The sequence below is a fragment of the Gordionus sp. m RMFG-2023 genome, chromosome 1 (genome assembly GCF_954871325.1).
Source record: "Gordionus sp. m RMFG-2023 chromosome 1, tfGorSpeb1-WG-v2, whole genome shotgun sequence".
Lineage (NCBI taxonomy): Eukaryota > Metazoa > Nematomorpha > Gordioida > Chordodea > Parachordodidae > Gordionus > Gordionus sp. m RMFG-2023.
The window spans coordinates 13,575,990-13,600,849 of record NC_088775.1 but is presented as its reverse complement, the minus strand read 5'-3'; the positions used below and the strand labels follow the sequence as shown (position 1 = coordinate 13,600,849).

At 26.9% G+C, this 24,860-nt stretch overlaps 4 protein-coding genes and 3 long non-coding RNA genes across 9 annotated transcripts; all 7 read left to right on the top strand.

Moving 5' to 3' along the window:
• Window positions 1–4,352: 4,352 nt before the first annotated feature.
• On the top strand, window positions 4,353–6,444 carry LOC135931859 (uncharacterized). The gene is made up of 8 exons (XM_065469168.1): window positions 4,353–4,522; window positions 4,626–4,688; window positions 4,736–4,798; window positions 4,846–4,902; window positions 5,007–5,069; window positions 5,656–5,718; window positions 6,198–6,347; window positions 6,409–6,444. The coding sequence occupies exons 1-8, from the start codon at window positions 4,490–4,492 to the stop codon at window positions 6,442–6,444; spliced, it is 528 nt and encodes a 175-aa protein (XP_065325240.1). The 5' UTR covers window positions 4,353–4,489.
• A 207-nt stretch (window positions 6,445–6,651) lies between these two features.
• LOC135931543 (uncharacterized) lies at window positions 6,652–6,983 on the top strand. Its single transcript, XR_010573085.1, has 3 exons — window positions 6,652–6,726; window positions 6,774–6,834; window positions 6,909–6,983. It is a non-coding gene; the product is annotated as an uncharacterized LOC135931543 (long non-coding RNA).
• An 89-nt stretch (window positions 6,984–7,072) lies between these two features.
• LOC135931503 (uncharacterized) lies at window positions 7,073–7,978 on the top strand. The gene is made up of 7 exons (XR_010573062.1): window positions 7,073–7,093; window positions 7,141–7,288; window positions 7,334–7,408; window positions 7,456–7,518; window positions 7,565–7,714; window positions 7,759–7,833; window positions 7,881–7,978. It is a non-coding gene; the product is annotated as an uncharacterized LOC135931503 (long non-coding RNA).
• Window positions 7,979–7,988: 10 nt separating this feature from the next.
• Window positions 7,989–8,566, top strand: LOC135931465 (uncharacterized). The gene is made up of 3 exons (XR_010573049.1): window positions 7,989–8,072; window positions 8,153–8,311; window positions 8,357–8,566. It is a non-coding gene; the product is annotated as an uncharacterized LOC135931465 (long non-coding RNA).
• Window positions 8,567–9,818: 1,252 nt separating this feature from the next.
• On the top strand, window positions 9,819–11,711 carry LOC135931849 (uncharacterized). Its single transcript, XM_065469158.1, has 3 exons — window positions 9,819–10,050; window positions 10,191–11,659; window positions 11,703–11,711. The coding sequence occupies exons 1-3, from the start codon at window positions 9,819–9,821 to the stop codon at window positions 11,709–11,711; spliced, it is 1,710 nt and encodes a 569-aa protein (XP_065325230.1).
• LOC135931398 (ATP-dependent DNA helicase pif1-like) lies at window positions 11,656–12,830 on the top strand. The gene is made up of 3 exons (XM_065468505.1): window positions 11,656–12,606; window positions 12,651–12,725; window positions 12,770–12,830. The coding sequence occupies exon 1, from the start codon at window positions 11,726–11,728 to the stop codon at window positions 12,569–12,571; it is 846 nt and encodes a 281-aa protein (XP_065324577.1). The 5' UTR covers window positions 11,656–11,725; the 3' UTR covers window positions 12,572–12,606; window positions 12,651–12,725; window positions 12,770–12,830.
• A 157-nt stretch (window positions 12,831–12,987) lies between these two features.
• LOC135931245 (ribosome production factor 2 homolog) lies at window positions 12,988–24,254 on the top strand. Of its 3 annotated transcripts, XM_065468328.1 has the most exons (11): window positions 12,988–13,148; window positions 13,677–13,816; window positions 19,131–19,230; window positions 19,438–19,570; window positions 19,621–19,698; window positions 19,744–19,825; window positions 20,243–20,319; window positions 20,369–20,468; window positions 21,506–21,617; window positions 21,721–21,859; window positions 23,684–24,254. In XM_065468328.1, the coding sequence occupies exons 3-11, from the start codon at window positions 19,211–19,213 to the stop codon at window positions 23,858–23,860; spliced, it is 918 nt and encodes a 305-aa protein (XP_065324400.1). In that variant the 5' UTR covers window positions 12,988–13,148; window positions 13,677–13,816; window positions 19,131–19,210; the 3' UTR covers window positions 23,861–24,254. The 3 variants fall into 3 exon arrangements, with proteins under 3 accessions (XP_065324400.1, XP_065324326.1, XP_065324470.1); XM_065468254.1 differs by lacking the exons at window positions 12,988–13,148; window positions 13,677–13,816 and adding an exon at window positions 15,462–15,589; XM_065468398.1 differs by lacking the exons at window positions 12,988–13,148; window positions 13,677–13,816 and adding an exon at window positions 16,897–17,185.
• The last annotated feature ends 606 nt before the right edge of the window (window positions 24,255–24,860 follow it).

Here is a 24,860-nt window from a genome sequence, read left to right as displayed (position 1 = left end):
TCACTACCTCCTTCTTCACTATTATTAGTGTTAATCATCCTACAAATTAAAAAAATATTACATAAAATTAGTAATGATATTCTATCGAGTTACATTTAACATTTATATATAAAATATCATTTTACTTATTTCGTTTAGTGTTGTTATTTTTTATCATCTACATTAAAATGAGTTGTAAATTTTCCAGCTAATTTTGATTGTCATTATTGTTAGAAAAGGAAAAGGCACTTTTAAATATTTTATTTCTTGTCTGAATTTTACAACATAAAAATAATAATCAATAAACGCCGATTTTTTACAAAATATAATATATTTCTTTTTAACATTAATTTTTATATATAAATAAATATTTATTATAATACAACATGTACCCCCTTTTCAAGGTAATACATGCCACATTTTACCATATCTATAATTTAAGAATATTTTTTTAAAAATTCTTTTGATTCAAAACTTCGCATCATTAAAATTCTCTTGATATCGACGTTGAACGAATCTTCATATCATTGATAATTTCTTGATATTATTGTATAATTCATTTCTGACGTATACGACGATTTGATATTTGATTAAACGATTGTTTTGGTTGTTATCAAAAATTATCTTGGTTAATGAGTCATAGCTTGATTTATCCATTGCGTCATTGGTCAGTCATGATCCTTCTATTTTAAGCTTGGTATCCTTATCCAGCATTGTTGATTATCATTAAATTTTAATGGTTAATGTATCATAGATCTATTGCATCATTGTAATTTATTGAGTTTATTACACAGTATATTACACAAAGTAAGTAAGTCAAAAAATAAATCTTAATCGCTTTAACAACATATTCACAATACCCCCTTTCTACATAATGAACCATTACACAAAACAACAACCTTATTATTTTCATTTTATTATTTCTTTATTCTCTTACCCTTATATTTCCAATTATTTCTCTATTTCACTACCAGTTGCTTTTTCGCGATTTACGTTTCTTCTCTTCTCAATACTGCTCACATTTTTATAATCTTCTATTTTTACTTCTTAATTCTTTGATAATTAATTACTTTTTATAACCAACAATTTTAACAAACTTATTACATTCCCAACTCAGATAAATACTTTATCTTCCCATCCTTTTTATACCATAAATAATAAAAAAATAAAACACGTTAAACTTCAATACAATGACCTTTCTAATACCATAATTGACCCACATATTTTACTTCATGATTTTATTACTATAACATTTTTTGAAAAAAATAAAACAACTGCACGTGTGCATCTATTTTTTACAATTTTTTCATTAACAACATTAACAATAACACTAATCAAATTTTACAATATTAATATTTAATACATTATTTTCTTCATTCCACAAGAACTATCAAACTTTTAATTCACCTAACATTTTACAATTGGACTAAGCGATCTATAACCATTTTACCCCTCAAAAAAATATATTATATAATTCTACAATTCCCTCAGATAATTAGTGTTTATAATCCTCATATACGAATTCTCAATTTTTCTTCACTACAATTTTATACCCTTCTTGTTCCCAATTACTTCTTATGTTTTTTGAACCTCTTATTATCCTCCACTTTCTTTTAAGCAAATATCTACCTTATAATCTACGAAACAGCCCAATTTTTCATCCAATAAATTTTTATATTTATTCTTTAAATCAATCATATCATTCCTTAATAGAACTAAATTCTATTCTCCTTCTTCTACCACACTTTCATTTTTTAATTTTTTCCTCACCAATTTCACCGGAAAATTTTTCGATACATGTAATTTTTCCCTCTCCAAATTTGAGTCATTATAAATTTCATCACATTTTATATAATTATTCATCATCCTCGATTTCCCTGTAATTATTTCATTGTCTATTTCCAAATTAAAATTTTCATCATCAATTCCCAAAATATTATCAACTTTCAGATCAACCGATATATTATCAATTTCCAAGTCAATATTTTTTTCAATTTTTGGATTTTCCATATAATCAACTGATATCAATTTCCAAGTCAATATTTTTTTTAATTTCCGTATCAGACATTATACTTATACCAATTTTATTATCCAAAATATCAAGCTTCACCGGACCCATTTTATCACTTATAATTTTTCCATTTTTCTGAATTTCCTCAGAATTATTTAATACATTTTTAATTCCATCACCTTTAAGTATTTTATTTTCCAAAAATTCATTTTCTCCTTTATCACATCTTGATTATTATTTGCCATATTCAATAAAATTTTATTTTTCATCATATTTCCTGAGTTTTTAACATCCACTTCTTTTACAGATTTTTTTAATACTTCAATATTTTTATTTTCATTTTTCTCTTGAAATATATTCAACAAAATATTTTCTAATCTAAATTTTTATATCCAATTCCATCCCAAAACTGTATCAATTTTTTCTTCTAATACCCACAAATCCAAATTTATTAATTCGTTATTTATTATTACCGGTAAATTTACTTTCCCTCAATTGTTTTACCCTCATTTTATCTTTAATTATGTGTTCCCATCATAGATACTGTTGCCCCTGTATCCAATAACATCAAAATCTCTTTATTTCCTACATTCACTTTTACTCTTGGACATTGATTAAAATTTTTATTATCTTCCAATTTGAAAATCGGTAAATTACTAATATGTATATTCTTTCGTGTTTCATTTTCCAATATATTTTTATAATCTCATAAATGTTATTTACATTTCCTTCATTGTTTCTTTCTATTTCATTATGATCATTTACCTTATTTTTATATATATTTTCTTCCAATTGATCCAACTGATTTTTTGATGTAATTCCTCCAAATGTTTTTATTTCACTATCATACAGTCATCCTGCTGTACAATCTCTCACATAATGACCAATATTACGATACTTAAAACACATTATATTTTCCACATTTCTTTTTTTCATAAATATTAATCCCTTCATTTTTTATATTCCACCGCTGGAAATGCTTTGGAATTTCCTTGCTGATTTTTATAACACTTATCCTGACTATGCCCAAACTTTCCACAATTTTCACACGCAGCTGTAATTTTTGTTTTTCATTTAATAACTTGTATACCGGAACGTAACAATCCTCAGCATGATGACCTTTATTTCCACATCTTTTGCAAACTACTAATATTTTTTGATTTATCCCTTCATTACATTCTCTGCTTATATTGCCATATTTCCCACAATTATAACATGTTTTATTTTGCCCCGCCCTATTCCATTGATTCCTTCTATATTCCATTCTATCTCTTTCTTCCTATGTATTTTTTTCATAATCTCGCACTATTCTTTTTTTTTATTTTCCTCTTCCAATTCTTTTATCTTTCATTTCTGTCATTTCTACTTTCAATATTTCTTTTTCCTTTTTTTCTAATTCAATTTTATCCAATTTTTATTTATTTTTTCTTTACTTTCTTTATTTTTTCTTTTCAATTCTTCTATATCTTTTCTTTCATTTTCCCAATCTTGTTTTAACAATCTTATTTTATTCACCTCTTTATTATAATTTTTTCTTTTATACCAAATATAAATACTTAATATTAGTCTTAAAACTAATACTAAATAAATACATTGAGACAAATTTCTGATTTCTATATAATTATAAGCTCTTGTAACTTTTTTGTTAAACATTATTTTTTTTAATTTTTACCTTACAATTTATTCAAATTTTTGTGTAATTATAATAAATTTATTAAAAACTTTATTATAATAATAATCTTTATAATTCTAAATGAAAAAAAAATATGCTAAAGCTATTATTGTTAATAAATTGTTATATAATACATTAAATTTCAATAAAGAAAAATTTTACCTTTGATTATGAATTTTTTATTTTCCACCGTGATTGTATATTTTATTAGTACACTGCGTCCACTCTTCCTCAGATATCTTCTCTGTTGGTTGAATAAAAAAAATTCACGGCACCAAACTGTTAGAAAAGGAAAGAAAGAAGGCACTTTTAAATATTTTATTTCTTTTCTAAATTTTACAACATAAAAGTAATAATCAATAAACACCGATTTTTTACAAAATATAATATATTTCTTTTTAACATCATTTTTTTTATCAATTATTTTTTATATAATAAATAAATCTATATTATAATTTTCCGATGTCCTCACTACGTCATCGTGACGTCATGTCATCGCTATGTCATGTCATCGCTACGTCATGTCATCGCTACGTCATGTCATCGCTACGTCATGTCATCGCTACGTCATGTCATCGTTACGTCATGTCATCGGTACGTATTTATTTATTTATTTATTTTTTATTTGTTATATTTTTTTAAACAGATGTTCATACCAAATTCTGAAATCAGAAGAAGTAATTTATTTGTTGATTTTTTATGAGACTATCATTTTCCTTGACTGAAATCGGAGTGCCAGATACCAATTTTTAGAGATTATCATTTTATTTGAATTCCTGAAATCAGAAGAAGTAATTTATTTGTTCATTTTTTATGATCATAAGCTTATGATGGATGATATTCCCACTATTTCTAGAGAGGTTAACCTAATATTGACTTATTTTTTATTTATTCTTTTGTTTTTATTTTAGATCATGTTCTTTGCATTTATATCCTTTATATTATTCTTTGTTTTTATTTTAGATAACAAGCCCTGTCTTACCCATATTTAATGATTGTACAGGTGGTATATTGATTCCTCATCAAGTTTAATGCATTTATTTATTTTATTTATTCTTTTATTTCTATTTTAGATAACAAGCCATGTCTTACCCATATTTAATGATTGTACAGGTGGTATATTGACTCCTCATCAAGTTCAATACATTTAGTTTATTTATTTATTCTTTTGTTTCTATTTTAGATAACAAGCCATGTCCTAACCTCAGTTAATGATTGTATTCCCACTATTTCTAGAGAGGTTAACCTAATATTGACTCTATTTTTTATTTATTCTTTTGTTTTTATTTTATATCATGTTCATTGCATTTATATTCTTTATATTATTCTTTGTTTTTATTTTAGATAACAAGCCCTGTCTTACCCATATTTAATGATTGTACAGGTGGTATATTGATTCCTCATCAAGTTCAATGCATTTATTTTTTATATTTATTCTTTTGTTTCTATTTTAGATAACAAGCCATGTCTTACCCATATTTAATGATTGTACAAGTGGTATATTGACTCCTCATCAAGTTCAATGCATTTATTTATTTTATTTATTCTTTTATTTCTATTTTAGATAACAAGCCATGTCCTAACCTCAGTTAATGATTGTATTCCCACTATTTCTAGAGAGGTTAACCTAATATTGACTCTATTTTTTATTTATTCTTTTGTTTTTATTTTACATGTTCATTGCATTTATATTCTTTATATTATTCTTTGTTTTTATTTTAGATAACAAGCCCTGTCTTACCCATATTTAATGATTGTACAGGTGGTATATTGACTCCTCATCAAGTTCAATGCATTTAGTTTATTTATTTATTCTTTTGTTTCTATTTTAGATAACAAGCCCTGTCCTAACCTCAGTTAATGATTGTATTCCCACTATTTCTAGAGAGGTTAACCTAATATTGATTCTATTTTTTATTTATTCTTTTGTTTTTATATTAGATCATGTTCATTGCATTTATATCCTTTATATTATTCTTTGTTTTTATTTTAGATAACAAGCCCTGTCTTACCCATATTTAATGATTGTACAGGTGGTATATTGATTCCTCATCAAGTTCAATGCATTTATTTATTTTATTTATTCTTTTATTTCTATTTTAGATAACAAGCCATGTCCTAACCTCAGTTAATGATTGTATTCCCACTATTTCTAGAGAGGTTAACCTAATATTGACTCTATTTTTTATTTATTCTTTTGTTTTTATTTTAAATCATGTTCAATGCATTTATATTCTTTATATTATTCTTTATTTTTATTTTAGATAACAAGCCCTGTCTTACCCATATTTAATGATTGTACAGGTGGTATATTGACTCCTCATCAAGTTCAATGCATTTATTTTTTTTATTTATTCTTTTGTTTCTATTTTAGATAACAAGCCATGTCCTAACCTCAGTTAATGATTGTATTCCCACTATTTCTAGAGAGGTTAACCTAATATTGACTCTATTTTTTATTTATTCTTTTGTTTTTATTTTAGATCATGTTCATTGCATTTATATTCTTTATATTATTCTTTGTTTCTATTTTAGATAACAAGCCATGTCCTAACCTCAGTTAATGATTGTACAGGTGGTGATTTATCCTTCATTAATAAAAGAAAAAGATGGCAGATCAATCAAAAAAAGAAACGCACTAGGGATAGCGAGGCCCTACAAAATCTACTAACAACTCAAAATAAAGTTAGCATTATATATATATTTTTTTTATACTCTTTTATATTATAGAATACATCTATTTTAGCTTCTGATAATGGCCCAACTATTTCTAGGGAGTTGAACCTAATATTGACTCCTCTTCAGGTTCATTGCATTTATATTCTTTATATTATTCTTTGTTTTTATTTTAGATAACAAGCCCTGTCTTACCCTCATTTAAGGATTGTACAGGTGGTATATTGACTCCTCATCAAGTTCAATGCATTTATTTTTTTTATTTATTCTTTTGTTTCTATATATATATATTTTTTACTCTTTTATATTATAGAATACATCTATTTTAGCTTCTGATAATGTCCCAATTATTTCTAGGGAGTTGAACCTAATATTGACTCCTCTTCAGGTTCATTGCATTTATATTCTTTATATTATTCTTTGTTTTTATTTTAGATAACAAGCCCTGTCTTACCCTCTTAAGGATTGTACAGGTGGTATATTGACTCCTCATCAAGTTCAATGCATTTATTTTTTTTATTTATTCTTTTGTTTCTATATATATATTTTTTTTACTCTTTTATATTATAGAATACATCTATTTTAGCTTCTGATAATGTCCCAACTATTTCTAGGGAGTTGAACCTAATATTGACTCCTCTTCAGGTTCATTGCATTTATATTCTTTATATTATTCTTTGTTTTTATTTTAGATAACAAGCCCTGTCTTACCCTCATTTAATGATTGTACAGGTGGTATATTGACTCCTCATCAAGTTCAATGCATTTATTTTTTTTATTTATTCTTTTGTTTCTATTTTAGATAACAAGCCATGTCCTAACCCCAGTTAATGATTGTACAGGTGGTCATTTATCCGTCATTAATAAAAGAAAAAGATGGCTGATCAATCAAAAAAAAACGCACTAGGGATAGCGAGGCCCTACAAAATCTACTAACAACTCAAAATAAAGTTAGCCTTATATATATATTTTTTTTATACTCTTTTATATTATAGAATACATCTATTTTAGCTTCTGATAATGTCCCCACTATATCTAGGGAGTTGAACCTATTATTGACTCCTCTTCAGGTTCATTGCATTTATATTCTTTATATTATTCTTTGTTTTTATTTTAGATAACAAGCCCTGTCTTACCCATATTTAATGATTGTACAGGTGGTATATTGACTCCTCATCAAGTTCAATGCATTTATTTTTTTATTTATTCTTTTGTTTCTATTTTAGATAACAAGCCATGCCCTAACCTCAGTTAATGATTGTACAGGTGGTGATTTATCCATCATTAATAAAAGAAAAAGATGGCAGATCAATCAAAAAAAGAAACGTACTAGGGATAGCGAGTCCCTACAAAATCTACTAACAACTCAAAATAAGGTTAGCCTTATATATATATTTTTTTATACTCTTTTATATTATAGAATACATCTATTTTAGCTTCTGATAATGTCCCCACTATTTCTAGGGAGTTGAACCTTATATTGACTCCTTTTCAGGTTCAATGCATTTATATTTTTTAATTATTCTTCTGTTTTTATTTTAGATAACAAACCCTTCTTTATTTCCTCCTTATAATTGTTTAAATAATGATATATCTACCATTAATAATCAACAAATACAAAATAAATGTTCAGAAAAACACGATAGTCTTGACAAATCCCCAACTAGACAAATTTTATTTTTTGATGATAGCCTCCCAACTACTAGAGATTTGCATATATTGACCCCTTTACAGGTTCAGTACAGTATTTTAATGTTCGTTTTATTTCAATAATAATGTTTTATATTTATGCCTGATTTCTTTATTTATTTTAGGTTAACCCAAACTTAATCCCTCACATAGCTACAAAACATGATATTTCTATTAAAGATAAGCAAAGAAAAAAATGGCGACTCAACAAACGCCTTACCCGTTCTAGAATTACAGGTATGCAGGATAATAAGGACCTACGCCTGATATTAACTCCCTTGCAGGTTTTTAATGTTATATATGTATAGGTTTATTTTATAATCACCCAGATACCGTCAACTGATATTTCTATAACCACTACCACATTCCCTATGGCACCTCTACCATGTATATTTCGACATATATTTGATGACCACCACTCACCTATATTAGATATCGGAAATATGACAGAAATATGCGCCTTCTGCAATGCTAAAATGTGGAATGGAGAAAAATTATCAAAAAGCTCATGTAGAAATATTCAGTTTTCTACATGTTGTTTGAATGGGAAGGTATTTTTATCTAAAATTTCCCAATTACCACCAAATTTATTACGTTTATTTACCGGGAATCATTGTTCATCATCCCACTTTTTAACAAACATAAGAGCTTATAATTCCGCACTGTCATTCATTTCACTAGGAGTTAATATAAATAATAATTTATCCAATTCGCGATCAGGTAATTATACCTTTCAAATTAATGGACAGGTTCATCATCGCATTGGTTCACTCCTACCAACATTAGGGGAAACTCCTAAATTTGCCCAATTATATATACATGATAGTATAAATGAGATAGAAAACAGACATAACCAGGTTCCGTTTTTAGATCGTTGTCTTTTAATGGAATTGCAGAATATTGTTCACACCTACAACCCCTTTGCTTCTCAATTTTTGAGAGTATCTTCTATGATCGCTACTGGCGTTCCTAACATATCCTTAAACTTAAAATCTACTCCAAGTTTTGACGTACGTTATCGCAATAAACCTACCTCATCTGAAATAGCAGTATTATTACCTGGTGATGGCAGTGATCATATAGCCCATAGAGATATTATCTTAAAAACTCTATCTGGTCCTTTAAGACGTATTAATGAGCTCCATTCCTCATACGATCCCTTGCAATATGTTCTTCTATTTCCCAGAGGCGATATTGGATACCATCCATCCATTCATTATAGAAACTCAACTAATAAATATGTTACCTGCAGAGAGTACTATGCCTATCGCTTTATGGTCAGGCAGGATGATGAGAATGTTATTTTAAGATCCAAACGTCTTTTTCACCAATTTATTGTCGACAGTTATGCCAAACAGGAAACGCTTCGATTAAATTTTATACGTAATAATCAATCCAAATTACGCGCCGAACTCTATCAAGGCATACATGATGCTATTTTAGAGGGAGATACTAATGCTGACAATCTTGGTAGAAGAATAATTTTGCCTTCTTCTTTTACCGGTGGCCCAAGGCATATGCATCAGCTTTATCAGGACGCAATGGCTACTGTACGCTGCTTTGGTAAACCATCATTATTCATTACTTTCACCTGCAACCCTAAATGGGATGAAATAATGCGTGAATTATTTATCATCAGACCCCAAACGACCGCCCAGATTTAGTTTGTCGCGTTTTTGTCAAAAATTAAAATGTCTAAAAAAGGATTTGCTCTATTATCATGTTCTTGGCAAAGTAATCGCTTATATAGATGTCATAGAATTCCAGAAAAGAGGTTTGCCTCATTGTCATATGTGCCTTATACTAGATAAAACTCATAGGCTACCAACGGCTGATACTTATGATGATGTAGTTTGTTCTGAAATTCCTAACAAAATAACTGAGCCTAAGCTGTTTCAAATTATTAGCAATTTTAATACACATGGGCCATGTGGTATAACATTTCCTAATAGTCCCTGCATGATTGATGGAAAATGCTCAAAAAATATCCTAAATCATTTGTGGATACCTCTTCTATCGATAAGTATGGTTATCCTTTATATAGGCGACGAAATGATGGCGTTACCTTCCAAAAAAAATTAAACGGATTTATATTTAACAACCGTTGGATTATTCCTTATAATAAACATTTATCAAAAAAATATAATGCACATATAAATGTAGAAATTTGTTCATCTGTCCAGTCCATAAAATACCTTTATAAGTATTGTTACAAAGGCCATGACAGAACTACTGCTTCCGTTTCCATTAATAATGTTGATGAAACTTCCCAGTTCATTGATGCTCGATATATATCCGCCATAGAATCGCTATGGCGTACTTTGGATTTTGAAATGCAGGATCATTCTCCTGCAGTCTATCGTTTAGACCTTCATCTACCCAATCAACATATAATCCTTTTTCAATCAAATATTGATATAAATAATATCTTAACTAAAAATCCTGGTACAAAATTAACCGAATGGTTTAAAATTAATCAACTTGACACAGATGCCAGACATTATATTTATGCAGATTTTGTAAGATATTATGTGTGGAAACCTCTATCTAAACAGTGGTTAAAACGAAAAAGGGGTGGTAATAAAGTTATAGGCCGTATACGCACAGTTTCTCCTAAAGAGGGTGAGGTTTTTTATTTAAGACTATTACTTAATTATGTTACTGGGCCTACATGCTTTGAAGATCTACGCTCTTTTAATGGAATTATCAGTAACACTTTTAAAGATGCATGTATTCGACGTGGTCTGCTATCAGATGATGCGGAATGGAACCATTGTTTAGAGGAAGGTCTTTCATTTAAGATGCCATATCAATTGCGCCAGTTATTTTCTGTTATTTTATTACATTGTGAGCCGAGAGATCCTCTAGGTCTTTGGAATTCTTTTAAATTTTATCTTTGTGAAGATTTTTCCAAGAAAATATCACCAGAGCCGGATAACCTTATCACCGAAAATCTCGCGCTATGCCACATCAATCAAATTTTGATTCAAAATGGTAAATCTCTTAAGGATTTTTTGGGAATGCCTATCCCTTTATTATCCACCCAATCTCCATCTGCTACAGCTAATATTAGGTGTCACCTTATTCGGGAGGAAATTTCCTACGATACTGATGATATGTATAAAAAATATTTGGCTAACTACAATTTATTTAATCGGGATCAAAATATTATCTATGCCAAAATTATGTCCTTGCCCTCCACTCCATCCCATAATTTATTTTTTATAGATGGTCCTGGTGGTACTGGAAAATCATTTCTATTAAATACAATATTATTTAACTTGAGAGCTCAAGGTAAAATTGCTATAGCTGTTGCATCTTCTGGCATAGCTTCAACTCTTCTTCATAATGGCCGTACTGCACATTCACGTTTCAACATCCCCTTAAGTATTCATGAAAGTTCCTCATGTAATATTCCTTACCAAAGCCAAATAGCTGAATTGATAAGACAATCGGTAATTATAATATGGGACGAAATATCAATGACTCATAAACATATATTCGAGGCCGTGGATAGGTCATTTCAGGATATAATGAAATTAGACAAACCGTTTGGTGGTAAAATTATTATTTTTGGCGGAGATTTTAGACAGATTTTACCTGTTATTAAATGTGGTGGAAGATGCGACATTGTTAACTCAACCTTAAAACGATCCTATTTATGGTCACATATAGTGCCATTAAGGTTATGTATTAATATGAGACTTCTACAATTTCAGGAAGCAAATGATTATTTTATTAATAATGAATACTCAAAATTTCTTTTAAGAGTTGGTGAAGGCTGTGAAACATTCGATGGCTCCAGGGATAAAATAAAAATTCCTCAAGATTGTTGTATAGCTTCCAATGATATCGAGGATCTTATTGCTTTTGTTTACGATATAGACAAAGACAATTCATCATTTAACCGAACATCATTTGCTCAAAATGCAATCCTGACCCCTAAAAACGTAGATGTCGATTCTATAAATATTAAATTGATTAACAAAATTCCGGGAGATATAATTACATACATAAGTGCTGATGAAACCATAACCGAGGATGAAGCGACGTTTTATCCCACTGAATTTTTAAACTCTTTAAGTATATCAGGATTACCACCTCACAAACTTTTACTCAAAGTCGGGGTACCTATAATATTAATGCGTAACTTAAATTCTACTTCTGGTTTGAATAATGGGACTAAATTGATTATAACTTCTTTGCTACCAAATATAATTGAGGCGGAATTTGTTTCTGGTAGTTTTCTCAGTACTAAAGTTCTCATTCCTAGAATAAGTTTAATTCCTACAGATTCTGGCTTGCCATTTTCCTTTAAGCGCCGCCAATTTCCCGTGAGACCTGCTTTTGTCATGACAATTAATAAAGCTCAGGGACAAACGTTGAACAAAGTTGGCATCTATTTACCTCATCCTGTTTTTTCACATGGACAGCTATATGTGGCTATGTCTCGAGTTTGTTCTCCTCATAAATTAAAGATTATAACCAATGATAAAACAAAGACTACTACCAATGTGGTATATCATGAGGTTATATCCGATTAATCCCGGTTTATACGAATAAGAATGAACATTACTTAGTATGATATTATTTTATAATTTAAACAATTTTATATTATTTAAGCATCCTTTTGTCAGGCCGCTCAATATGCCCTTTTATCTCTGATGAATATTTTGTCTAATTGAAAATTATATCAAAGTACATTTTTAAAATTTAACTAAATGAATATAACAATTTTTAAGGATCCTACTTTTTTAAAAGCTTACCATTTTGTCGGATCCACCATTGCTCTATTATCCCTGCTGATTATTTTGTATAACGCACAAAAAAATATACATAGTACATTATTTTTATTATAAATAATATTATATATTATTTTATATCTATTCCAAAAAATCTTCATTTTATTTCAATAATAATGTTTATTTATATTTTTGCCTGATTTTTTTATTTGTCTAGGCTAACCCAACCTTATTCCCTCACATTGCTACAAAACATGATGATTCTATTATTAAAGATAAGCAAAGAAAATAATGACGAATAAACAAACGCCTTACCCGTTCTAGAGTTACTGGTAGACAAAATAATAAAGAACTACGCTTGAAATGAACTCATCTGGAGGTTTTTTTTTATCTTATGTTTTATATCTATGTTTATTTTATTTTCACCCAGTTCTCCAAATGATATTTCTATCACCACTATGACAATCCCTATGCCACCTCCACCTATTTTTTAACAAAAATAAACATTTTTATTTATCACTAAATTTTATTATCTCATTCTTTTCTTTCTATCTCTATTATCTATTAACCACTATATCTCAAAACCTTATCACCTTTAATTTATATAATATAATATAATAATTTATACCTTCTTTTTCCCCCCTTTTTTAATCTAATTTTTTAATTACCTTACAATTAATTAACCTTTATCTTAATAACATTACATTTATCATGTTATTTTTTAACTTTTATAATATCATAATAGACTTGATAAGTCCCCCAAAAATTTTATTTGATGATAGCCCTCCAACTTATTAGAAATATGCATCTAATATTGACCCTTCTACCGGTTTTACATTATTTTAATGTTTGTTTAATTTCAACAATAGTATATTTATATTTTTGCCTGATTTCTTTATTTGTCTAGGCTAACCCTAATCCCTCACATTACCAAACATGATGAATCTATTATTAAAGATAAGCAAAGGAAAAAATGGCGATTCAACAAACGCCTTACCCGTTGAGTTACTGGTGGCCAAGATAAAGGCACTGTGAACTCCTCTGGAGGTTTATTTTGTTTTTTATCTAATGTTTTATATCTATCTGTTTATTTTATACACCCAGTTGCCTCCAAATGATATTTCTATCACCACTAACACAATCCCTATGCCACCTCTACCTAATTTTTAACAAATATAAGCATTTAATTCCACTATCATTCACCTCATTAGGAGTTATTATAAATAATACTTTATCCGATTCCCTGAGGAACTTTCATGAATATTTAGATCAAACGTGAATGTGTAGTGCAGCCAATTTCATTAACATTATTAATGGGAAAATATGCGATAGTTTTGTCATGGCCTTTATAACAATACTTACGACCGTTTTATGGTTGAGTTGACAATGTCGTTCATGATTCTATTTTAGAGGGGTATACCAAAATTGACACTTTGGCAGAAATATCATTTCGCGTTCTTCTCCTCAGATTATATAAATTGGATATGATTTTTAAATAAAAGGTAACATCTTTCTTAAAAAAACGAATAAAATTCTCATTCTCCGTCATTTTTGACGGGCTATCTACTAGTATTTATTATAATACAACAATTATATTTAAAATATTGTAGAAAAAGAAGGAAATTCATATAATTCTCGAAAAAAATAAGATATATACTGTGATATGTAAAATTTTAAACATGAATATTAAAAAGAATCTGTATCATTTATCAAGAAAATGAAAAGATACAAGATTCTTTTCAGAATAAAGGATCTTAGATACAGATACTAGTATCTTATTAAAAATGTCAAAAAAATACTAAGTACAAGAAACAAAAGGATCTTGTATCTTAGATACAAGTATTCGCGGTAGTGCCCAACTCAGCAAACAATAAAATGTATGTAGCAAATACAAGTATGTAAAAAAGCATCAGTTGTTGAAGAAGCTTTATGTGATATTTGTTCTATAGACATTACCAATAATATATTAAATGATTAAATATACGAAAAATTTAAAATTTTTAGCTATTCTCTAACCTTTAGCTACCTCATTGTTGAAAGTGCAAGGAGATAAATGTACTTTGGCTACGTAAAAAAAGAGAATCTTAATTTGTAAAAACACAGAATACAATCGTGCCATGATTCTCTATTTTCTCCATCTGAACGACAAAAAAATTAAAGATATGTTGAGAGAAAAAATGATCTAAATACATGTGCTCACAAGTCATATATCATATATTATCTTAAAATATCTAAATTTGGATTAAAATTTTTATTTAAATTTTAAAATAATATCATTTTAAATATTTAACTAATAAATTAGTTTTTTAAAGTATCTATATCTTTTTAAATACAAGGTTTAAGATACAAATACTTTTAAATAATTTGTATCTTAGATACAATATACTTTCCAAAATTTTATGTATCTTAGATTCAAATATCCGCGATACTGCCAAACCCAGCATACATACATGCATAAATACATACATACGTACATACATAGACATTTTTATATATTATAGAATTATTATTGTATTAGTTAATATAATGCTTTATAATTAATTAATATTTATAATAATAGGATTTTAGATATTAAATATTTTTTTTATTGATATTTGGTATTTTATTTATCAATTAAAATATTACTAAAATTTAATTTAATTTTTTAAAAAAAAATACAAGGGAGATGGTTACTTTTTTCGCAATTTTATATGATAATTTTTATTTCAAAAATAGACTAACTAGTAATCTTTTATAACAGGAAATATTGCAACAAACCTTAATTTAACGTGAAATATTGCAATAAAAATGAAAAATATTCTATAAATCTAATTACATCAAGTTAATCTTTTAAAAATTAATTTAAAAATAAATACATTTCATATTTTTTTACATCCTAATAATTGGAAACACTGAAATGAAGTTAACGCTAATAACTTATACTCGCCTTACAATTATTTTAAATAAATTTTTTTTATATATATAAAACATTGACATTTTTTTTATTAGGGCTGGGAACCCATTGGATTTATAAAATTTACATAAAATTGATTTATTATTTGATTTGCATTTCAGTTTACATTAAAAAAGCATGAATACATTGCTTAAATATAGTCTCTACTCTTTTAAAAAGAAAACATTACCTTGTTTAAGACCAGCATCCTAAGCTAAATGAATAACCTAAATATTAACATGTAGATTTTAGACTATCAACTCTTAAATGACAAAGGATTGCAACTGAATTTAATAAAATTATTTTATCCTATTTATTTTGTTCCCTTCTTTAATCTTATTTTTAATTTAATAATCTAATCAGCAATAATAAATATTAGTAAAAATATATATATAATTTTGCAAAATGACTGTAAAAATTGTATTTAAAATTTTTATATAAATTATAATAATTCTATCAAGCCTAAATTTAAAAAGGTATTGGGTTCAGCCCTACTTTTAATTCCATAGTTGAATATGGATGTATTGCATGTATTTGAAGATGTTATTAACCAAAGTATGGAGTGTATAGACAGGTGTTATTAATTTAGGGGTCAGTTACTATCATTATTATCTATCCTATATTATTTATAAACAATAAATTTAGATTTAAAAAAAGACTTACATTAAGGCAAAATAGGTCAATGTTGATGGCAAAATTGGCTGATTAAAGTGATATTTGAGAATATTAGTAAAAATTAAAGAATTTTATAATTTTTTATACCTTTAAATTAATCAAATTTATTGTCATCTAAGGATTTTTTTAAAAATTGAATTTGTCAAAGGCCTAAGGAAAGGAAAAGCTTTATAATTAATATTTTTTGGATTACACCTAATAATTTCAAATTTAAATAATTATTGAATATGAAATAGTAATTATTTTACCTAAGAATAGTACAAAAATAGACTTTTTGCCATTTTCCAATGGTAGTTTGAATAATGAATTTATTAATAAATTGATAATACAAAGAAAACATTACAATTATTATTTTTTAATATGTGTCATCTCATTGCCAATAAAAAATTTTAAATATATTTTGAAATGAATATGACTAAGCTCCAATTTTTCAATTTTTTTTATTTATTCATTTATTTTTTCTAATAATTTCAGCAATAATTAGCTGTTGGGCTAGTAATAAAAAAAATATTGTGAATTATGTATAAAAACTTATAGATGGCGATATATGAATATTTTAATCTAGTAAAAGGCTTTCAAAGGAAACATCACTGTGATGAGCCCCCTGAGATGGTAAAGACTAATAATGTGACTGGAATGTTTTGCAGGTTAGCAGAGTTCTCAGCCAAAAGTAAATTCCAGCCTCTACAATAAGGTTGAAAGGAAGCCAATTAAGGAAGAGGACTTTTAAAAGTCTATAGCGTGATGCAATAGATAATTCAGGTGTATATGGAACTCGCCAATAATGGGATCGTGATAAACGCAATAAGGTAAAAGTGTTGGCAGAGAGTGGGTAAGGTGAACACATAAATTCCACCTGTTTTGGTGGATAGGGTAGCCTGCAGCCAATATAATTCCCAAATTTAAGATTTATTATGTGTTCTGCCAAGATTTTTACCTCATGCCCGTGGGTATCAAGGATGGCAGGATATTAAAATGCCAGGATGTACCCATATTTTTTATTAAATCGGGCCGATATTTCATCTTTTTAAAATATTGGTTAACGGTGATGTTATAAAATTATCTGATCCGATAGAATAGCTCCTTAATTTTAAAAAAATTGCACAAATTTTATAATATATTTGTTTGTTACTTATTATGTAAATAGATTAATATTATTATATAAATAAGTGATTTATTAATAAAAATATTTTATATATACTAATATATTTAAATGACTTATCTTATGGCATTTAAATTATAGATGTTACACTATTAAAAAGTATAAGTGAAGTAAAATCGCATTTGAGCCGATTTAAAAAAAATGGCTAACTCAATATTTTAGCCAAAAAATATTGTAAAATTTTGCTAATAGATGTCCAAACCTTTGTGTCAGTTATGAGCAAAATCTTCAGATTTGCGTAATATTTTTCTGGATATAATAGTGAGTTAACCGTTTTTAAAAATCGACTCAAATTGAATGATGTTGCAACACTAGATGTATTCATTAAAAATTAAAACGACTAGTTTTTTTACAGAATATAAAATCAGAGATGATATTCTATTCGGTCGATATCAATTTAATATCGGATTGGCCCCCAAAAGAGTTATCGGTGCATCCTTATTAAAATGTGTTAGTGATTGTAGGGCATAAAGAATCTTTGGGATCACAAAGTAATTAATGGAGGAAAAGGCATATAGGTGCACCTAACCTTTTTTCTTATCGATATAAGGTTATTTTTTAATTTAAGGAGGTTAACTATCATTTTGGGATATGTTAAAATTAGGGCTGTGCCGATATTAAATATCGGATCGGCACCTATATTTAGCGTTTTCCGAAAATATCGGATCGGGCCGATACCTGTAAAAAACCAATCCGATTTTTTTGTTTTTCTTTTTTTTGTTATTTTATGTTATGTATATTTATTTTACATTATTATAATATTTTCTAAATAATTTTTTTAAATTTTATTTCTTTTTTAAAATAGATTTATAGTATTTTAAAAGTTTTTGTTATAAAAATAGAAAGGAACACCCAAAGTTTTATTTATTTTAAATCTTTTTAAATAACGCTAATTTTTTTATTTATACTTTAAATAAAAGATTTTTTTAAATATGGTGTCTGAATTATGGAAATATTTTACAAAAGACAAAGATAATTTTGCAAAATGGGTTATTTGCGGAATCATTTGAGTCTACCTTCATTACGGCAGGAGATATAGATAGTCCATATCGTAGAATCTTATTCCCAGAAAATCTGGAGGCTCTCATATTTATTAAAAAAATCTAATATATTATAATTTTATATATTAAATATTACAATTTTATAATTCATACCAACATAAAATGCATATATTATTAAATATATATTTTTTTATTATAGCCTTAATTGTAGAAATAGAAAAATTAAATTCATAATTCGGTTTTTTTCATAAAAATATTGATTTGTTAATTACATTGGTTTTAAACGGGGGTGTTTAAAAATCAGTATAAATATCGGATCGGGTTTGAAGCAATATCGGATCGGATCGGTGAAAAATATGTTGATCGGCACAGCCCTAGTTAAAATTGACCGATATCTACCAATTATCAATTGAAACTGGCCGATATCGATCAGTTATCTGTTAGAAGTGACCGGATATTGATGTATTGACCGATACTGACCAATAACAAGTTACGATATCGGCGCGTTTACTAGAATAATAAAAATTTTTATAAATAAAAACATTTCTTGTAAATTTTTATTAAACTACGTTTTAAATACATACAAAAAAGGTATCACGATATATTCTCAAGATTCCCTGAAACGATTTATAAGTTCTATAATTTTTGCAATCCTAAATTACGCTATAACTATGACCATAAATGATGAAAGGTTTTTTGTTTATATAATATGGATTAGTTGTATCATTTTATTAAATTTGGGTTTGTATTATATTTGTGGAATAATAATATATTATCAGAAAAGGGATGAAAGTTAGATTAATTGGAAAAAAAGTGATTAGGATCTACCTTATTGAAAACAGATCCCTGGATCTGGTATATTTCTAATATTTATTTTATTAACTACTACTACTACTAGAAAACCAAAAACGAGAGCTGGAAAGTTATACCTTGAGCGCAAAGAACCAAAGTTTGTTGAACACGATAAAAATACGATTTTTGTGCGGGGACAAAATGCCAATTCTGTCATACTTAACTTATTAAAAGATCTAGTAAAATAAATAATCATTTTATATATATTAAAAATTTATTATTATTAAAGTATTCTTTCAAAAAACATAGTAGCAAATTTTTGGGCAAGAAAAACCCCATCAGACCATTCGAAAATCCTGTATCACTGGTTTAAATATTTGTTAACTATATTATAATTCGCTATTTTTTTTAGGAATTCTTTTCGCAAAAAAATGACGCTGCCTTATTTTTCATGGGTACTCATTCCAAAAAAAGGCCGAATAATTTGATTATAGGTAATTTTTTATAAAAAAACATGTTTGCGTTTTCATTTAGTTTTGTTAATTTGTATTGAGTTGATTTAGTTGCAAAAACTCAGCCCGACTTTAAGTTTTATTTACTTGAGTCAAGGGAAATTTAACCAGGGCAGGTTCAAAACCACCATAAATCAGAATTTTCTAAAATAAGTGGTTGGCTCCATTTAGGTGTCCGATTTTGGCATAAATATTGGTTTATAAAACTCAATCTAAATGCAGCTGGTCATTTTTTCGAATCGTTGAGCGGGTTGAACTCTTCCAGTTGATCCTCACAGTTAATTTACACTTGATATAAGTTTATAAGCCCATTTATAGTTTCATTTCTTCCATGGGCTAAAATTTAAAAGTTAAATTCTATGATATTTTTAAAAATATATTAAATATAAATATTTTTAGGACGCATGTTTGACTTTCATGTTTTAGATATTTACGAATTTGGTATGCAAAATTATGTCCCATTGAAAGATTTTCAGGTTAAAAATATTTTGTTTAACCTTATATAATTAAAATATTATATTATAGAAAAGTAAAATTATGGAAGGATCGAAGCCGGCTCTTATTTTTAATGGGCTCAGATTTGACAGTGACCCTACTTTCAAAAGATTAAAGAATTTATTAATTGGTAAATAATATGTTTGATTTGCGTTGTTAAAGTATCTAGATATAGAAATGTGGTATCTATATCTATATACACTTTCATAAAAAGTATCTGTATCTGGATATTATTTTCGAGATCTCTATCTGTTTTCAGGTACATTTTGATATATTTTTATTTAACGTTTTTATATATTAAAAATAAAAATATTTGAATGCAAAATTTATTTTATTACATATGAGCATATATATTAAAACATATATATATAATATTTAAAATTAAATATAAAAAAAAACAATATATAAAAATAAATATTCCTTCTTTAGAATATTTATTTTCACAAATCTAATTCCATCTATTAGTTATATGGTCAGCTTAATTTATTTATCCCCCTTGAAAATAAAGACTTAGTATTTTTTCGAGCTATCGAAATGTTATGTCGTTGTACTTATAATCAGTGCCGTAAACTAACGTTATTACTTCTTGGGGACAAAAAATCACAACATTCGTTATTTTCCTTGGAAAGAAAATTTTTGTTTGAGTAAAACATGTACATAGAAGAGTTTAGATATAATAAGTTTAAATTATTTTATTGTTTACCTTTTTAAATTTTATTAAATATTAACAATACCCTTCCATAATCGACACTAGTTAAAGCTAAACCTTTCTGTTTCCTGGATTAAAATTTGAAAAAAAATTATTGTTTAATAAAATATTTTCGAAAGTGGTTAGAAAATGTATTTTAAATTGTACATTTTATGGATAACCTATTTTTAATTTTATCTAATTTTATTACCATTTTTTAACTTATTTTTAATTTTATCTAATTTTATTACCATTTTTTACGTAATATCTGAAAAATAACATTTTAATGACTGTCATAGTGTTTTATTTTATTTGAAATTCTTTTTTTAGTAAGTAACGATTAAGAAAATGACGTTTCATTGTTAGGAAAGTTTTGAAAAATAACGGTTTTACTTTTTTAAAGTAAGGTTTTCAGCACTGCTTATATTATATGAGTTATATAAAAAATATCTAACTATATCTTATATTTCTTTAAATAGATGTATTTAGGGGTCCGCAGATTGATGCTCTAGCAATAAATGGGATAGAACATGTCATTTCTTTCACTCTATGCGAAGATATTGACTTAATTTCATTCAGGAGTTTTAAACTGTAAACTTAATTTTAGTTATATATTATAATATCTTAATTAATGGAAATTATGTTTTTTATAACTAATATATGAATATTTATTAAATTGAAAATTTCCATAAAGAATAAAAGCGGGAAACAATGAACCAGGCGATCAATGCCTAGACGAAATAGGTCCCCGGATGGACATGATGTACAAAAGATCAAATATAGCATCAGAAGAGTTATTTAAAAAATCGATTAAACTTCCAAAACAATTGAAAGTAAATAGAATATTTTTTGTTAGGCTGTGTCCTAAATGGAAAAATATAAATAAACATATTTATTTATAATAGATATTTAGGATACAACTTTAACCATTATTTATTGAGTAATACCGCTCAGCCTCGTCGAAAAAAACGACAGCCTTCAATTTTTCATGACACATAATTTGTGATATTAAAAGAGTTATAAGGAGCTTTTAAGAAATTATAGTGCATCCTTTATTATAAAGACTTAAAAACATGTATTTTTTTTAGCCATATCGTAATTACAATGATATTAAAAATTGGAGTAAAAAAAAATTATTTAACGTTTGCTTGAGTTATCCAATATCAGAAGTCTGCAAATGTGAAAATTTCAGGCCTGGCCCAGTGGGAATTTATAGAATGCTTGGCCTGGCCAAATTTTTACCTGACCCAGTCCAGTTTAAAAAATTTTTCTAAGGTTGCTTGGCCTGGTTATAAAAAAAGTTTTTAAATACAAAACCCAAACCAAAATATATATTGTTGAACACAACATTACAGATTTCTCATTCGAATGGTTCTAACATAAAAAGAGTTAATTTGACTGAAACTATTTTATGCTACATTCGTTGAATATTTTTCTGCAAATCTACATTCATTTAAGAACGATACCTTCACAGCTCTCTTCATAATTGCCCACATATTATTTGATTAAAATCGAGGGTGAAAGACTATTCTAATACCTTTACTCTATATTTAACAATTATTTTTTGACTAATGGCATGGGATCCTACCCATTTGGAAAACGTATTTTGATAAAATACTAAAAGGATATTTATATCTTTGTATATTAAGGTCCATCAGTAATGCATGACCCCTCACACCATTTCCTAATGCCAGGGATTTTTTTAATCTATCAATTTTCTCTTTCTAAATACGAATAATACTAGTTATTATATTCTCTCTCAAATCTTAATCGCTAAATAACAGCAGCTGATATCAATTCTCGGAAGTATTCTAAATTTTCACATGTCCAATCAAGTTTTTTTCTATTTTCGAAAGTTATTTTTATTTATCCTATAAAAAATGTTGAATATATCGTATGAATAACAAAAAGTATTCGATTATTTATGAATAATTAAATTAATAGAGATAAAAAATTATTTCTACAGATAATTTATTATCCTTATTCGATTCAAATAATTTTTTTTATTCGTATTCCTAAAATATCAATCAAATAACGAATAATTCGTTTTAGGTACACTGTAGACTAAAGTTTTTACCTTATAAAATTATTTTAAGTAGAATCCGAGCATATAATTTTTTTTCATATCCTCAACAATGTGCAACAGTTATTTTATCATAGAATCTTGAACTTTAAATCTATAAATGTTTAATTACTATATATTTTTATTTTCGATTTCCTTTTTTGTACTCATCAATGGCTAAATAATTAAACGCCTTTCAGCGTTTTCCACGACTTTGTCATAATAGCAAATCATTTTTAAAAATAAATTTGCTAGACAATTCGATTTTATGTGGTTATTTTATATTGAAATCACGTTCCACTTTTTAATCTTAAGATAATTTTAAAATGGCGGAAAAAAATAAATACTTCAAAGTTTTATATACATAATAAATTATACTATAATGTCCCTAAACTCTTTTTTAAAAAAATTAAACGATTCCATTTATTTATTAATTTTATAAATAATAATGCACAAAAAAAAGGTAGCCGATTTTAATTTAGACAAGAATAAATAGCAAAGTTTTTTTTAAAGTTCAGGCTTTTTCAGAAATTATAAATGAGAATGTTTATAATGTTTTATAAATTCAAATTATATTTTCAAAATTTTTAATTAGGTCAAAAAGACGAAAAATATATCATACGATGAAGAAGGTACGAAATTCGCGCGCATACATATGAAACCACAGAATTTGGGTGGTTTAAAAAGTAGAAAGATTAAAGGTCTGCAGCCTAACAAAATATTCAAAACAAAAACTCAGAATATTAATAAGATGAATGAAAGAATCGATTGAAATTTTTAAATCCATTGTATATCAAAAATGATTTTTATATCCCCATTACAATGAGTAAATATTTTTTTTATTAAAATTAAATACAATGTATATATTTTTTATAAATAGTTTATGTAAATAATTATTTTCTGATAAGAATGCAAATGATATAATTTTTTAAATTAAATTATGAGGTTTAATGGCCAAATAATTTGTTGGAAATATGCTCACAGAGTTCTTCAATTTCAATTTTTTCAAGGCTCGAGTTTGGCCCAAAATTTCTTATAAATATCTTGGACTTAAATTGTTTGGCCTTTATTATATAATATTAACTATTTTATTTTGATAAAAGATATGAAAATTTTATTTTGATATAAAATGTGAAAACAATATTTTATATTGTGATAAAAGATGTGAATACATGGAAAACATTTGTGTTGTTAAAGTAACCAGTTATATTTTTAAGAATGTACTACAAAAGTAATCAGTTACTTTATAGAATATATTAAATAATGTATGATGATTTTCAAAATATTACTTTTTATTAAATATAATGTCTCACCTACATAAAACGCTCCTGTAGAACGTTTATATAGTATGGGGAACCCTATATTTAGAGTAAGCCTTTCAAAAATTAATCGAATAATAAAGAATACAAATAATAAATTATTCATTTTTCAAATATCCGATTTAAATGAGTAAATATTCGATGAATTATTTAAATAATTAGATTGAATTATTTTAGATAGAATTATTTAATATTTAAAATAATTATCTGTTTTAATAAAATTTAATCATTTGTCATTTCTGTTAACCTATCAATCTGACAGGTGATGTGATCAGAGTCCTGCAGAGGCTATCTGAACCTCAGCCATTGAAAACTTTTATCTAGCTCGGATTACGATGTAAGAGGTAGCCCGACCCTTGGCTTAAAATTAAATATTTGAAATATCCTCAATATCACATGTCATTTTTCATCCACCACATTTCATTTATGAAATTTCCAAAATTAATAATTTCC